This window comes from Ogataea polymorpha (genome assembly GCF_001664045.1).
Source record: "Ogataea polymorpha strain NCYC 495 leu1.1 chromosome Unknown OGAPOscaffold_6, whole genome shotgun sequence".
In the NCBI taxonomy this organism is placed as follows: domain Eukaryota; kingdom Fungi; phylum Ascomycota; class Pichiomycetes; order Pichiales; family Pichiaceae; genus Ogataea; species Ogataea polymorpha.
The window spans coordinates 288,127-302,646 of NW_017264703.1; the positions used below are offsets into that span (position 1 = coordinate 288,127).

The following is a 14,520-nucleotide window of genomic DNA, read 5'->3' on the forward strand; positions in this document are numbered from 1 at the left end:
GCATTCGCAGCCCCTTATATCTTGTTCCCCAGGCCCACGCAAATTTTCATTCCTTTACCCATGGCCAACTACAGAGAGTACCAGAAGGTGCTCAAGCTCACGACGCGCGAGTCCCACGTTACTGTCACGCCGCCAGCTTCGAGTCCCGAAGCGTCGCCTACGCTCGCTCCCCAAAACTGCGGTGCGGAGCGGAAAAAAAAAATCACACGAACAAAGACGGGCTGTTTCTGCTGTCGAAGAAGAAAGAAGAAGTGCGACGAGAAGAAGCCGGCCTGTTCTGGCTGTGTGCGCAACATGCTCACGTGCGTGTATCCCGACAAGGACGAGATCGCCAGGTGCAAGCGCAAACGCAAGCCTCAGAGCCAGGAACACATCCCTTTTCTGCCGCTCTCGCCACTCAGCTCCCCCACCATCAGAGAGCGAGAATATACCATGGAACGCACAAGACCGACGCCCACGAGCGAGATCCCAGAGGTGGTCCTCACGCCCAAGTGGCGCCCGTCCACGGGAATCAGCATCAAAAGTTTACTAAATTAGCAAATGCATATGTAGAGCGCAACATATTACTTCACAAGCTTCTCGCCCTTCGACTTCTTCTTATAGTCTGCCAGGCTGAACTTCTTCACCACCTTGGGCTTCTCCTCCTCTTTGGCTTCCACCACCTCCACCTTGGTCCGTTCCTTGACAGCCACCGGCACCGGCACGTACAGCTTGTCGGACGCTTCCAATGGCGCGGTTTTTGGTTCCTGCAAATATTTTTTGATGATTTGGTATTTCGGTGGCAGGACCAGCGGGTCCAAAGGCGCGGGACTGGCAGACTCGAACTTGATCTGCGTTTCGTCCTCCAACGGCCTGCCCAGCGATTCCAGAATCACTCTATCTCTGTGCAACGCGCGCGAGTCGTACGGCTCGTACGTCTGTTCCAGCTCTGGCACGTTTTTCCTGCTCTGCCGTTGCGAACCAGCGCCCAATTTCCTCACTTTCGCCAACAAACAGTCTCCGGACGCGCACCCGCACTCCGTGAGGTCCAGCACCGCCTGCACAGACGCCACGAGCTTGGCCTGCTCCTCGTGCGAAAGGGCGTCGATCGACGCGTCTCTCAACTTGCGGATCGGGTGCGCAGCGTCCCACTCCCATGGCACAGTCAGCTCAGACTCGCTCTCGATCCTCTTCGTCGCCGCAAGCACAAACCGCAGCTTGTTTCCAACTACCACCGACCGCACCTCGCAGTTAGGGAAACACGACTTGCGCACAAACCTCGTCACGTTTCCCAGTCCTCTCTGGTCAACCACCAGCGGGAGCTGCGGATGGAAAAACGTCTTTGGTTTCGCACAGCCCAGCAGCCAGTACTGGTTCCACCTCTCGCCAATATAGTTGTCCTTTAAGTCAATCTCGCCGACGATCTCGCTCAGCAACTGGTTAGGGCGCACGTCCACGGTCGTGCTTAGGTATAGTTTCGATAATCCGTTAAATCGCGCCTTCGCGTTCTCTGTAATCGACCTCACCTCCAACTTCGACTTGTCTAGCAGTTTGCCTGCAAACTCCCGTTCGTCTTTGAACTCCAGCACCTCGCCATCCTTCTGCAACAGCAGGTTCGCCAACTTTTTCACCAACGTCTTGGCCTCCCCTGATTTGTACTCGAAACTGTCGATTTCCACATACAGCGTCTGGTACCGCTCCACGATCTCTCCGGTGGCCTCTTCCTCGTCACCGGCCTCTACAGAGGCCGTTTTTTGTTTTTTGGACCGCGAGCTCGGCGGTTTCGAGTCCACCAGCTCCTTGCGTCCTTGGCCGGCCTCGGCCTGCGCGTCGTTACCCGAACGACGCCGTTTCGGTTGCACTCTCACCGATTGCAGCTGGCGCGCCTTGTCCGCGTTCACCACAAGACTTGGATCGCACAAGTAGCACAGATATGTCTCCGGCACGTCGTCGATGTCGTCAATGCCCATACAGACGGCGTGCTGCCAGCGGAAACAGCGGTCGCACTGGATCGTGAACCCGTCATCGTGCTCGTACCCACACACACAGCCAATCACGCCGCTGTCTGGGTCGACAGCGTACGAAACAACGGAGTCGGACCGTTTCTCCTCCTCCTTTTGGTCTTTGTCTGGCTTGTCTTCCTCTTTATCTCTGGTCAGCAGGGGCAACGGCGTCGCCGCAGCGGCTGCAAGGGCGGCTGCAGCAACGATTGCCTTGTTGTTGGACGATCCACTAGCAAGAGCGGCCGCAGCAGGACCAGGAGACGTCACGACGCCCTGATCAATCTGCCGCACCGACGGGCTCTGTTTGCCCTGCGTGGGGGCTTCCGGCACGGGAGACAGCGACGGCTGCGTCTCCTCAAAGGCGCCAGCACTAAGCCGCTGCGACTGGTGCGAAAAGAGCATCAGCAGGCCCGCAGCCTCTGTGTCCTGTAAATCTGGATGGCTTGTCATAACTAAAATATTTTTTATTTCATCTCACCTAAGGTCGATAGTCGCGAGCATAAATTTTCTTCCTTAAAATTCTTTGCCATCAATGGCTCACAGATTACTGGTACAGGTGGTGTTCACGGGCGCACGGGTGTTCGGACGCGCATTCACAGAGGCATACAGACAGGCCGCGGCCGCTACGACGGCTCAGCAGGCCCAGGGAGCGGCGAAGCAGACCACAAGGGCAAGAGACACAGACATTTCCCTGGACGAAGCGTGCAAGATCCTGGACGTGCAGCCAAGCGGGCTGAGTCTGGACGCGGCGCAGAAAAAGTACGACTATCTATTTGACGTGAACTCCAAGGAGAAAGGCGGCTCGTTCTACGTGCAGTCGAAGGTGTTCCGTGCCATGGAAAGAATCAAGAACGAACTCGAGCATTTGGAGAAAAATCAGCGAGCGCAAGAATAAATGTGTAAAATCTGTGTATATAGAGCAAGGTTTACAATGTCCAAACACCATTAGTGGACGAAGCAACTGCCACAGTCGTAGCATGCCCCGTCGTCTGGCTAACGTATCTGGTTATTCTAAGGACCTGAACGGAGTGTCTACCGTGGCTCTGTTGTTAGCAGAGTCGGTTCAGACACTTAGCTGATCTCAGACCCACACAACTGCCACCATCGCAGCTGCTAGGGACTGAATGGCCCTATATTGTAATATACTAGTTTAGTATACCTACTGATGTGAAGAAATTTTACATGTAGAAAAAACTTTTTATACCGTCCAGACACACACCACACACCACACACCTAGATCCCCAGACCAAACAGCATCTCCTCTGCGTCCTCGCCCAGCTGCACAACGCCGCCAGGAACCTCCTCTGCCACCTCGTCGCTGTCTGTCTTCCCCATATACTTGGGCTTGGCCCACTTGGCGCGCTCCTTTTCGTAGTCCCACACCGTCTGCGCGTTTTTTTCCAGCTCTTCCAGGCTGTGCCTGTTCATCTGCTGCTCCAGCTCTTCGATCTCGCCGTCAGACCCGGGCTCCGGCGTGTTCACCTCGCGCATGATCACCTTGCCTTCTCTTATGGACATGTCCAGAACCTTTTTGCCGCGGCCAGTCCGTCGTTTCTCCTCGTCCTCGAGTCTCTTCATTTCTCGCTGCTGTTTCTTTAACTGCAACGCTCTCTCCACCGGCGACGCCCACGGGCTCAGACTGTTGGTCGGAAGCTCAAAGTCGGAGGCCTGGTCGATTATTCGCGTTCTTTGTGCGCCGTTTGCTTGGAATTCCAGCAACTTGTCCAGCCGTTGCTCTGCCTGGAGCAGCTCATGGTCCTTGCCCTTGGTGGCCTCCAAGTACTCGATCTGCTTGACAGCCGCAGCGACCTCTTCCTGCTCCTTCTTGCTTTTGGACATATTTTCTCGCTCCAGCTCTTTTTTCCTCTCTATGCGCTTGAAAAGCTGGTCTTGCACCTTAAAATTGTTCTGACCAGCAGAACTCACAGAAATGGTAATCTTGCTATTTTTCTTTGGTTTTTCTTTCTCCTTCACTGTATGCTTCACGCCGTTAAGCGCGTCCTTCTCCTTCTGTAGAACCTCCGCGATCTGGCGTCTTTCCTCGCTGCTCAGCAGATCTTGGCCGCAGAAAGAGCACGGTTGTAGTCCCTCCTTGATGCAGATGATTTTGCCGCAGTTCAAACAATTCGGGAACATTTCAAACAGCGGATGTCGTGTCGCGTTGCAGTTGCACACACGGCCACCGCCCTGCGCCTCCAGTTCGATCAGAGCGTTGTCGAGCTCTTTCAAGTTGTCGAGCTTGAGATTTTTCTCCGGCCGGCGCTTGCTCTCCTCAGTCGGCTTCTTCGGGGCGCTTGCTTTCCCGTTGGGCCGCACAATCTTTATCACATTCTTCTTGGGCTTTTCCAGCGTCCTGGAAAACTCACTAATAAACTCCAGAGCGTCCGGGCTTTCGCCCAGCAAATTGATAAAATGCTGGCTCGCAGCTTCCGGTGTCTTTAGCTCCTTCACCGCGTAGTCCACCATTTGTTTCAATGTATCCTCATCCAGCGGCAAAAGCCTGCCCAACTTGGCTACTAAAGACATGAAAAATAAATATTTTTCTGTCATGTCTGAATCTGAAAAGCTAGAAGAACGCCTGCGACTGCTGGAAAATGACCTCAGGCTCCAGAAATCAAGACTCGTCGAGAAGCTTGCTCGCAAACACGTCCAGAAGGCGCCAAAGACAGCACCAAAAAGAACGGCAAACGCACTCAAACATGACCCCGAGTTTGCCATCAAGGTTAGAGCACTCACACAGGCTGCCAAGCTTAAAAAGCGCCTCTACAAACACATATACGCTAACCAGGTCAAATTCCCCTACAAAAACCGCATCCGCATCAACAACCTCGAATTTGTCTCCACAAACAAGGGAGCCACATTGGCCCTCGTATCCTCTAAATTTTTAGACTCAAATAAACAGCTTACGTCGCTCGATGATCTGAAAACAACACTCACGTACAATGGCCACCGATATATCAAGACGCTGGACGGAGATTACATCATGCAAAATCCGCAATACTCCGACGAAAAACAGTTTTGTTTGTACTACACTCGCAGCGGAACATGCTCTAACAAGAACTGTCCCTTTGTCCACTCGCCTACACACGTTGCATTGTGTCCAAACGTGATCCAAAATAAAGACCGCATTTGCAAAAAACCTAACTGCCAATTTTCCCATACGCCGTCACAGTACAACGCCCCGTCTTGCAAGTTCTTCCAGTCGCGCAATTGCACCAACGAAAATTGCGTCTTCTCTCATAAATCGGAGAATAAAGACGCCAGAATATGCAGAGAGTTTGCTGTGAACGGCTACTGCGACAAGGGACGAGCCTGTGAGCTGGCACACTACTTTGAATGCCCAGACCTCCAGGAGCTGGGCTTTTGTCCTCGAGGCAGCTCGTGCAAACTGGCCCACAAAACCAAGGTACAACCAATGAATCATAAAGCCATTAGAAACATAGATAATGATAACGTGACACAGAAAGACCATCCATTGCTAGCAGCCATACAGGAGAGCAGCTCCGAAGAGTCGGATATCGAACAAACCCAAACGTCAGACCTCGACATGAATCACGATTATGTACAAATTGCGTAATGTCGAACAGTCGATCTTCATAGCCATGTTCTTAGAAAAACGGTGTCATGGAGCCGGGTGGCTGGCATTCCAAGGACACGACACCATGTCATCATAGCTGCCAAGCTCTTCGTCCAAAGCATAGTCGATAAAACGGTCATCTGCGCGTTCATCTCCTCGGACAATGCACACCTGGGGGTCAAACGAGCCGTCCACGTTTCCAGGCATTGGTTTTTGCCCAAGGTCTTTATCGTCAAGCTGGATAAGCGGGTACGATTCGCCAATGTACAATGGCTCGATTAAGCCGCTATCTTCGTCGTCCCCATAGTCAGAATCGTCGTCGTTGAGCTCCCATTCCTGGTCTGCTTTTCCTGGCTCGGTACTTTGAGGTTTGGTTTTCACTGCCATATAAGTATCGCTTCGGTAAGGCTTTGGATCCAATTGCTTGTTGTTGCTTTCATCCTTGAGACTTCCTGCGAACGAAAAGTTTTGTGGGTTTTGCTTTTCAGATTTGCTAAATTTGAACATGTTGAGGTGTGGCACCTTACGCAGGCGATGTGAGGAGCTCTCGTTGATATTTTCGTCGTTAACGACGCTATGGGTGTTTTTGGATAGCCAATTGAGACTTTCTGGGGTGCTTTTGGCCACAGTATTGTGTGCAGGCGTAGAAACCGATTCTGACGCGCTCAAGACCGTGTTCTTGAAATAATTCATTTTGCAAAGCTCGTCGACGCCAATACGATGATCCGGGTCCCAGACCAGACAGGCTTTCACGACATCACAGAGTTCTTTTCTGTCGTTGTCAGGAAGATCAAATCTAGGAATCAGTTCCTCGATAGAGGCGCCAGGGAGCCTTGGCAAGTGGAATCCGAGATTGCTAGACAATTTTTGAGCATCGTCCCAAAATCCGCCAAGAGGTGCTTTCTCGCTCTTTTCAGGGCATCCGAGGACCTCCAGGACCCTCCATGTTTGGTCGAGCTCGTTGCTCCCTGGGAATAACGGGAGAAACGTTGCCGATTCAACTGCCACACATCCAAATGCCCATATATCCACGGGATAGGAGTAGTGTTTTTGTCTCAGCAAGATTTCTGGGGACCTATACCATCTGGTAGAGACATAGGCCGTGTAAGGCCTTTTGTTCTCGACCTGTCTTGCGAGTCCATAGTCTGCCAGCTTGATCACGTATGCCTGGTGTCTCTTGTTTTCGGGAATATTTTCCTTGGAGCCATAGAAGTTTGAGGACTGCATGATAAGAACATTTTCCGGCTTGACATCTCTGTGGTAGTAGCCGTGTTTATGGATGTGTCTTATGCCAGCCAGGATCTGGGACAAGATTGATTTTAAAGTGTATGGGGAGAACAAGCAATTTTTCCTGTACTTCATAAGCTGGTACAAGTTTTGATCCATTGATTCCATGACTATATGGAGCTTGAATGTCTCCTTGTCAATGAAAATGTCATAGATCTGGACCAATGAGGGGTGAGACGACACGGCAAGAATGAACTTGACTTCCTTCACCTTTGAGTAGTCGTCCAGATTGGCCAGTCTTCGAGTCATTGTCTTGATAGCCACCACATCAAGCTTCGCACGGTTGACGTTTTTCAGCGGCTCCAGGAGAGTCCCCTGACAAAATTTCATCTCGTCAAAGATGCCTGCGAGCGCGTTGGCGCGGACCTTAGCCAACGTCACGGTTCCAAAACTACCCGATCCCAGGTTTCCCACGGTTCTGTACCGCTGAACCAGCGACTTGACGGGAATTGCCGAGCGGTAAAAGGGGGTGGTTTCCTTAGATTTTGGCACTGGCGGTGCAGACTTGAGGAACTCCTTGAGAGAGATTGTCGTGTCAACGGCTGGCGCTTGGGCGTTGAGCATGGATAATACTAAAAGTTGGGAAGAAAAAGATCGAGCGTTTAGGGGGTTGATATTTTTTCCCTTTTATGGGACAAGCGGAGAAAATACGGCTGGGAAAAGAATGCCGGGCAGTTCCTGTCAGTTATTGCATTAACGGTGCCAGCTATTTGTCATTGTGACGAGGCTGCTGGGCACTATGGAAGCAAGTGGATCAACTGTGATATAACTTTCCATGGCTGCTGACTGCCTGTCCAATATCCATAACTCGGATTTGTCACACTGGCTATTCTGTATCTACTCCATTAACTACAAACTGCTATTGATCCAATTGTTCCTATTGTGTCAGTGGGAGCCGTTTATGTGGCGGTGTAAAGTTTTCTCTCTTGAGATAAGAAGAAATTAAATAAATAATTTAATTTACTAGACAAAATTATAGGGTTCGGCCTCTATGCAATGACAGTAGACACGCCGCTCATAATTAACCAGGAGACCCTGGAGGAGCTGCAGAAACGGGACGATACACAGTCCAAGTTTGTGCGTTTGAAGAAGATGTACCTCAACGGGTTCTACTCAGACTTCGAGCTGACCATTCTACGATCGAAACCGAACGACTGTGCTATCGTGCAGAAATACTCGAGAATCGAATCATTCAGCCATTGTGGCAAGTCTGTGACGCTCAATACCTTTTTCAGTGAACATCCGCTGCGAGAGTATCAGAAGAGAAACGATCCTAATCTACAGCACGACATTCTGGAGAAGATCGAGTCATTGCCGGTTCTTGTGTTTGTGCACGGTCTAGGCGGCCAGCTGTCGCAGTTTGAACCGATTTTGCAGGAATTCCGCAACTGTGCCGACGTCTTCGGAGTTGACCTTCCTGGCTTTGGCAACTCAAAAGTGAGCACGAAGACGCACAAATTCAGACTCACCCAGTACACAGACGAGGAGCTGGCGCGCTTGGAGCGGGATGCTAAGAAGCTTGTTTCCGAAGACTACACGAGCGAAAATATTGCAGGTCTGCTGAACACCATTCTGTCGACCAAGTTTCCTAATAGACGGTTTATTCTCATCGCGCATTCCATGGGCACGCATCTGGCCACCAGACTGGTTTCGCTGCTGCCAGAGAACAAGGTCGAGTCGCTAGTCATGATCTCGCCGCCCAAATTGGCCCCAATGAATCTCCCTCGCGCTCTCAAGATGGCTCTGGGCGTGTTTACCTATCTGCCACGCCTGTTCGACGTGTACCGCTATGTGGACCGCGCGGGCGGTCTGTATTCGCCGTCGGTGAACAAGTTCATTTATCCAGAGCAAAATGACTGGTTGAAGAGAGCCACACAGTTTCGATGGAACTTGGACACCGAGTCCGAGACGTTCCTTAATTATTTGAACGGCTTTCATCTGGTGACCTCTGCAGAGCTGGTGGCTGCCGCCAAAAAAATCATCAATTCCACCAGCGAGCCGCGAATACTGATATGTTGCGGAGACTCCGATAGCGTCACCCCATACGGTGTCAGCGAGGCCATTTCCAGGGAATTGGAGTTTCACGGTATTTTAGTCAAGCTGGAGAAGATCGGCAGAGCTAATCACTCTGTTTTTCTCGACAGACCGCACTATCTGACCGGAGTTATCTACCAATTTGTCGAGAGCCTCCAATTGAACGTCAGCTGCACCTGGGTTTTGCAGGTGAAAGCACAGATCAGCGGGGACAAGTGGGGGCTGAAGAATAAGGAGAAATGGAACAAAGTGGTAACAATCTCTGCGCCGCTACGTGTTTCTGGAAAGCCCGAGGCGCCTTTGTTGGGCATGAAGACGCTTCGTCAGACCGACGAGGTGCACAATCCCTCGGCTTTCGAAAAAAACCATCCAGAGGTGGTGGCCATCATAGATATCGGATCGGATACCCCAGCGTACGACCCGTCAGATTTCAAAAGAATCCGCTACGTCAAGTTCAAAACAGAGTCGAAGGTCACGCCCGACAACGTGACGATTGTCAAGTTCATTGCAGTAGCGCACAAGATTGCCAGTGAGCTGTCATCGGGCCAGTATATAGGCGTGCACTGTCACTACGGCCAGAACCGCACCGGGTTCTTCATCTGCTGCTACTTGGTCGAGAAGCTTGGCTGGACGGTGAAAGAGGCGCTCAATGCGTTCGAGGCCGCCAAACCACCGGGAATCCGCCACGAGCATTTCAAAAACGCTCTCTATCTCAGATACGGTGAATAGCATAAATTAATCATATTTCCGACACAATTACCCAATTTTCCCTTATCCAAGGTCCTGCTATATTCTGAACGCGCTCCTGGTGTTGAAATGGCCGTAAACGTTGCTTCTATCGGTAGTTAGCGAGCTTTTCAATGGCAGCACAAATGGCAGCACCAGGCCAACCGAAACATACGCCATCGCAAGTCTCCTGTGTGTCTTAGACACCATCAGACGGTAGTGAGGATACATCCGAAAGAGATTCATCCAGGTTGCGGAAAGAGAATATGCGTCTATTTATTTATTTACCAGCACCAGAAAATAATCGAACCATACGACAGATATCGTTGCACCGCCAGAAAATTGCCAAAAAAGACAACCCGAAAATCTCAGGTGCTTTTCGGATCGTATACTTCGTAAAAGCAAGCCACATACCGGAGGTCACGTGAACTGTTTTGACTCCTACCACTTGTCCAAAATGTTGCTCAACTGCTGCTTCAGGTGCTTCTTCTCTGCCTTGTTGAGCCCGTTATGCTCCAGGTTGCGGTTCAGCCGTCTGCGCAGGTGCTCCAGGCTGCGGTCGATCGACGTGCGCAGGTTCTCCGTGTAGCTCTTTCTGAACGCGTCGAGATGGCGGAACACAGCCTTGGAAATGTTGTTGGACGAGATGGCGAAACTCAGCACCACCACCGCCACCGCCGTGTCCATCGAGATATAGTCGATCACGTGACCCACCGTGCACACGGCGAACGCGGGCAGGTTGATTGTGGCGAGGTTGTGGAGCACGATGCGGCTGATTTTCTGCTGCAGCTCCGGGAGGTCCTCGTTGAGCACCTTTTGTTTCAGCACGGCGACCGGATGGGCCAGCGGCTGCCGCGGTTCTGTGTTTGCCGGCAGCAGCAGGTCGATCTTTCCCTCTAGGTAGTTCAGCTTGGCGGTCGAGTCCAACAGCGACCCGTGGCACTTGACGGGCGTGAAGTTGAACATGCTTTTCTGGATGTATGTTTCGTCGTCAAAGAGATATTTGGAGAGCACAAGGTCGAAGTCGTCGATGTTTGGGACGATCTGTGTGATCTTGCTGAACCTCTGAATCAGCACGTCCTGCAAGTATGGGGCTATTTTTGACTGGAGCTCGAAATGGGACATCTGAGCCCAATTTTCGATCTCTTTTCTTAGTGCGTTCGTTTCCTTCACAAGGTCGGGCTTCTCCTCAAACCTGAGCTGCTCGTCAATGTCGGAGAGCAGCGACCGCAGCAGCAGGGCCGCTGGCCTGTTGCCGCTGGTTTCTCTGCTCAATGTGAACAGCAGAGCGCTGATATTGGATTTTTTCACCAGCTCGAGGTATCTGGACACGTTGTTGGGAGACTCCATGAGCAGTTCGTTGGCCAGTCTGGCTTTTTCCAGATCTACGGCGATCTCGCCCTGTGTTTGTAATTGGAACGAGCCCCCGGTCTCCGGGATCTGTGTGTTGAGGACCGAGAGAGAAGGGTAGTTGTTGATCTCCAGAGGCTCCCCAGGACGGGTCTTGACATATATGTACAGATGGCAGTCTTTGGGGGCCGACGGCTGCACGGCACTGGTTTCTGAGATGCCAGAGTCCGGGTGCAAGGTTTCTGGGTCATTGATTTCCAGGAGCTCGATGTCTCGGAACTCTTGTCTGTGCAGCTCCTTTCTCGTAGAGCCGTCGCCTAAGGTTTCGCTCTGTATCACGCGCAATTCGCGGCTCAGAAACGGAGACCGCACGCCGTTCTCGCCAAAACGGACCCAATGATTGGCTTTTTTCTCGCTCAGACGCTGCCGAAGCTGTGTATACCACGTCTGGTCGCTGTCCAGAGGGTCGCAAACTAGCACGTCTGTGAGCAGTCCGGACTGAATTCCGGGGCTCTGTACGATCCCAATTCTGACGGGCGTTGAGTATCTGTCCGTTTCTCGCGCTAGCTCGAGCAACTGGCGGGCTTTGTGTCTGATTATCTTGTTTGTGGGAAATATCGCTCTAGTCTTCTCCAGCAGGTCGGGTAGGCCATTTTGGTCTATAGTGCCAACGGATTGGTATCGCACACTTGTCCATACGAGACCTGTTGAATTTGGCCGCGCACGGACGATATTTTGGAGAACGAGAGACGGGGGTCTAAAACTCATAAACATGGTTGACTTTTTTTTTTGTTTTTTTCCCGAAAAAAACCATTTATAAGGGCCATGTTTTAGCATGTGGAGATCAAACAAGTCCCTCTTCCAGCGGCCAATTGCTCCGTTCTGTTTTACTCGGTCTTCCCACACAAACCCATTGGTAAGTTTGCAGGCCGTCTAGCTCCTCCTAACGTTCATAGGGCCTCCCAAAGACGGGTCCCCGCGTCTCGTCGCAGCGGTCCCTAGAAAACGTCCAACACATAGTTTTTGTCTCTGCGGGTAAAGGTGGCGTAGGCAAGTCGAGTGTGACTGCCAATCTCGCTGTTGCACTTCGAAACCGCAACCTGAATGTGGGGATTCTCGATTCCGACATCTTCGGGCCCAACATCCCCAAACTGATGGGTCTGCGCGGAGAACCGCGGATCAGCGCCAACAGAAAGCTCATCCCGCTGATGAACCACGGGATCCAGACGATGTCTATGGGGTATCTTGTGCCTGAAAAAGCGGCAGTCGTCTGGAGAGGCCTGATGGTGCAAAAAGCGCTGCAGCAGCTGCTTTTCGACGTAGAGTGGCGCAATCTGGACGTTCTGCTGGTGGACACGCCGCCGGGAACTGGTGACGTGCAAATCACGCTGGGCCAGCAGCTGAAAATCGACGGGGCCGTGATTGTGACCACGAGCCAGGACCTTGCGCTCAGCGACGTGAGACGCGGCCTCACGATGTTTGAGAAAATCGGTGTCCCGATCTTGGGCATTGTCGAAAACATGAGCGTGTTCACGTGCCCAAAATGCCACCACGAGGAGCACATTTTCGGTGAGAGCGAGGAACTCAAGAGTCTGCAGCAGCAGGGCGTGGCGCTTCTGGGCCGCATCCCGCTTTCAAGAGAGATGTGCGGCTCTGTGCTGCCCGCCACAGACAGGCACAGCCAGACAGGTGCTGTTTTCGAAGCGATTGCCACCGAGGTGCTGAAAAAAATATCCTAGTACTACTCCACGCGGCCGTGCGGCGCGCGCTTTGCCCAGCGCTATGCCCCAAAATCCTCGTTCTGCCAAAGAGTCGCAACACTACTTAAACACCGTCCAGAGTACTTTTTTCTGCTACACCATTGCTACCACACAGCCAAACACAGACACTTGCACAACAAAATAATATAAAACACTATATGAAGTGGTGGATTCTGACTCTCCTGGGCCCGGCCCTGGCAGACTCGGTTTTCGACAAGCTGGACGCCCGCACGCAAAACCAGGTGTTCCAGATCATCGAACGGTACAACGATCTCAAGGACGACCAAGTCCACTTCGAGGAGTGGATTTCTCCTGACAACAACGCCTACATCGTCCCGCGATACCGCGCCGCGGCCGTTGCCGATGCGCCGTACGTCTATGGCAACGGGTACCAGTTCTTTGGCTCCGACAACGACGCGGTCGGGTCTCTAGCAACAGAGACGGGACAGCAGATGGGGCTGATCAAGGAGGAGGACATTGCCGCGCAGGGCTTCCCCAACGTGTTCAAGAAGCTCAAGGAGCACATTCAGGGCTCCTGCGAGGAGGAGGGCGGCGCCGAGGAGTACTTTCCGTTCGGCGCACGCAAGTTTCTGCTTGTGGGTGTGAAGAAGGAGTCTGTTGAATTTGTTGCGGACGAAAATAGCCTGCAGGCCCAAGAGCCTGCGGACTCTGTTGACGCGAATTGGTGGCCGAAGAAGAAAAAGGAGGAGGACTGTGACGGCGAGGGGGAGCAGAAAAAGCTGTTTGGCACCGACAAGTTCTTCTTTGTGGGCATCGGCTCTGTCGACAACAGTACCGCAAAGCTCAGACCGGACTCTGGTGCGCGCTTTTCTCCGCTGTCGCCGTTGGCGTACGCCTCCAGAAACAAGCAGATCGCACAGAACGCGGCTGAGGCGTCGTCGCCCGCGCCGCCTGCCCCAACAACACTTTCTGTCAGCTACCACACAAAGCCCAACGCAAGCGTAGACCTGTTCCACCAGTTCCAGCACAACAGCAGTCTGGAAGTGCAGAATGACGCCGCCGCTTCGTCCGGCCGCGCCCTGTCGCTGATCGGCGCCGTTGTTCTGATCGGGTCGTCGGTGCTCCTGTTCTAGACATGTACCGCGCAAAAAATAATCTGATAATCATCTGCTCTACTGTAGTGCGCTGAGCCGCTCGCGCATGTTCTCCAGCAGCTCGTCGTCCACCTCCTCCGGTTCCGGCTCCTCGGGCCGCACCATCTCCGGCATTTGGACCTCTGTCTTGGGTTTTTCGTCCAGAATGTTTCTGAGCACCTCGTCGACGTCCTCGTCCTCCTCTTCTTCATAGACGTCCGTCGTTTCCAGCATATCGTCCATCATCTCGTCGATCACTCCGCTCTTCATGAGCTCTCTGCTGAGCTCCTGCACGGTGTGGCCGATCTGGGGCAGCCGGACCAGCTGGTTCATGTCCTTCATGATCTCCGTCGACTTCTGCATCGAGCCCTTGAGCTTGATCATCTGCTGCTGCTCGGCGAGCTTCATGCCAATCGACTCCAGCGTGACTTTTGAGACCGTCACGCGCTGGATGGTTTTGGCAACGTTTTTGTACTCGCGAGCGTACATTTTGGCAGTTTTCATGTCGTCCTTCTTGACGGCCGCTCTGATGAGCGTCTTTGTCTTTTTCTCGACGGCGTTGAGGTCCTGTAGCTGCCGCTCAATCTGCCGCTTGTTTTTGCGCAGCGCGCTCTGGCACCGGCGGTACTGCTCCTTGGGGTCAGGCCCCCAGATGGCCTTTTTAATAATATCCATACAGAGAGGACGATAGACGGGAAAAAATAAAGGCG

The 14,520-nt window shown here is 52.5% G+C and overlaps 11 protein-coding genes across 11 annotated transcripts; 6 read left to right on the plus strand and 5 right to left on the minus strand.

Moving 5' to 3' along the window:
- Positions 1-32: 32 nt before the first annotated feature.
- OGAPODRAFT_95284 (uncharacterized protein) lies at positions 33-2,432 on the minus strand (the record flags this gene model as incomplete). The annotated part of the gene is made up of 1 exon (XM_018357714.1): positions 33-2,432. The coding sequence occupies one exon, from the start codon at positions 2,430-2,432 to the stop codon at positions 564-566; it is 1,869 nt and encodes a 622-aa protein (XP_018209182.1). The 3' UTR covers positions 33-563.
- Positions 45-2,154, plus strand: OGAPODRAFT_17118 (uncharacterized protein). The gene has a single exon (XM_018354900.1). The coding sequence runs from the start codon at positions 61-63 to the stop codon at positions 535-537; it is 477 nt and encodes a 158-aa protein (XP_018209183.1). The 5' UTR covers positions 45-60; the 3' UTR covers positions 538-2,154.
- Positions 2,433-2,514: 82 nt separating the features above from the next.
- Positions 2,515-3,113, plus strand: OGAPODRAFT_95285 (uncharacterized protein; the record flags this gene model as incomplete). The annotated part of the gene is made up of 1 exon (XM_018357715.1): positions 2,515-3,113. One exon carries the CDS (start codon positions 2,515-2,517, stop codon positions 2,875-2,877), a length of 363 nt encoding a protein of 120 aa, XP_018209184.1. The 3' UTR covers positions 2,878-3,113.
- Positions 3,114-3,215: 102 nt separating this feature from the next.
- On the minus strand, positions 3,216-4,508 carry OGAPODRAFT_95286 (uncharacterized protein; the record flags this gene model as incomplete). The annotated part of the gene is made up of 1 exon (XM_018357716.1): positions 3,216-4,508. One exon carries the CDS (start codon positions 4,506-4,508, stop codon positions 3,216-3,218), a length of 1,293 nt encoding a protein of 430 aa, XP_018209185.1.
- A 22-nt stretch (positions 4,509-4,530) lies between these two features.
- Positions 4,531-7,794, plus strand: OGAPODRAFT_95287 (uncharacterized protein; the record flags this gene model as incomplete). The annotated part of the gene is made up of 1 exon (XM_018357717.1): positions 4,531-7,794. The coding sequence occupies one exon, from the start codon at positions 4,531-4,533 to the stop codon at positions 5,557-5,559; it is 1,029 nt and encodes a 342-aa protein (XP_018209186.1). The 3' UTR covers positions 5,560-7,794.
- On the minus strand, positions 5,444-7,794 carry OGAPODRAFT_17119 (uncharacterized protein). The gene has a single exon (XM_018354901.1). It carries the CDS (start codon positions 7,408-7,410, stop codon positions 5,605-5,607), a length of 1,806 nt encoding a protein of 601 aa, XP_018209187.1. The 5' UTR covers positions 7,411-7,794; the 3' UTR covers positions 5,444-5,604.
- Positions 7,795-7,832: 38 nt separating this feature from the next.
- OGAPODRAFT_17120 (uncharacterized protein) lies at positions 7,833-9,880 on the plus strand (the record flags this gene model as incomplete). Its single annotated transcript, XM_018354902.1, has 1 exon — positions 7,833-9,880. A coding segment is annotated over exon 1 (1,015 nt), but the record flags the coding sequence as incomplete, so codon positions are not given.
- Positions 9,853-14,433, plus strand: OGAPODRAFT_102197 (uncharacterized protein). Its single transcript, XM_018353096.1, has one exon. It carries the CDS (start codon positions 12,875-12,877, stop codon positions 13,808-13,810), a length of 936 nt encoding a protein of 311 aa, XP_018209189.1. The 5' UTR covers positions 9,853-12,874; the 3' UTR covers positions 13,811-14,433.
- OGAPODRAFT_17121 (uncharacterized protein) lies at positions 9,853-14,433 on the minus strand. The gene has a single exon (XM_018354903.1). The coding sequence runs from the start codon at positions 11,728-11,730 to the stop codon at positions 10,048-10,050; it is 1,683 nt and encodes a 560-aa protein (XP_018209190.1). The 5' UTR covers positions 11,731-14,433; the 3' UTR covers positions 9,853-10,047.
- Positions 11,955-12,695, plus strand: OGAPODRAFT_51411 (uncharacterized protein; the record flags this gene model as incomplete). The annotated part of the gene is made up of 1 exon (XM_018355699.1): positions 11,955-12,695. A coding segment is annotated over one exon (741 nt), but the record flags the coding sequence as incomplete, so codon positions are not given.
- OGAPODRAFT_25127 (uncharacterized protein) lies at positions 13,850-14,485 on the minus strand (the record flags this gene model as incomplete). The annotated part of the gene is made up of 1 exon (XM_018355298.1): positions 13,850-14,485. One exon carries the CDS (start codon positions 14,483-14,485, stop codon positions 13,850-13,852), a length of 636 nt encoding a protein of 211 aa, XP_018209192.1.
- Positions 14,486-14,520: the final 35 nt, after the last annotated feature.

Excerpts from the sequence above, each read along its gene's own strand:
- OGAPODRAFT_17118 (XM_018354900.1), top strand. The coding sequence starts at position 61 with ATGGCCAACTACAGAGAGTACCAGAAGGTGCTCAAGCTCACGACGCGC.
- OGAPODRAFT_17119 (XM_018354901.1), bottom strand. The coding sequence starts at position 7,410 with ATGCTCAACGCCCAAGCGCCAGCCGTTGACACGACAATCTCTCTCAAG.
- OGAPODRAFT_17121 (XM_018354903.1), bottom strand. The coding sequence starts at position 11,730 with ATGTTTATGAGTTTTAGACCCCCGTCTCTCGTTCTCCAAAATATCGTC.
- OGAPODRAFT_102197 (XM_018353096.1), top strand. The coding sequence starts at position 12,875 with ATGAAGTGGTGGATTCTGACTCTCCTGGGCCCGGCCCTGGCAGACTCG.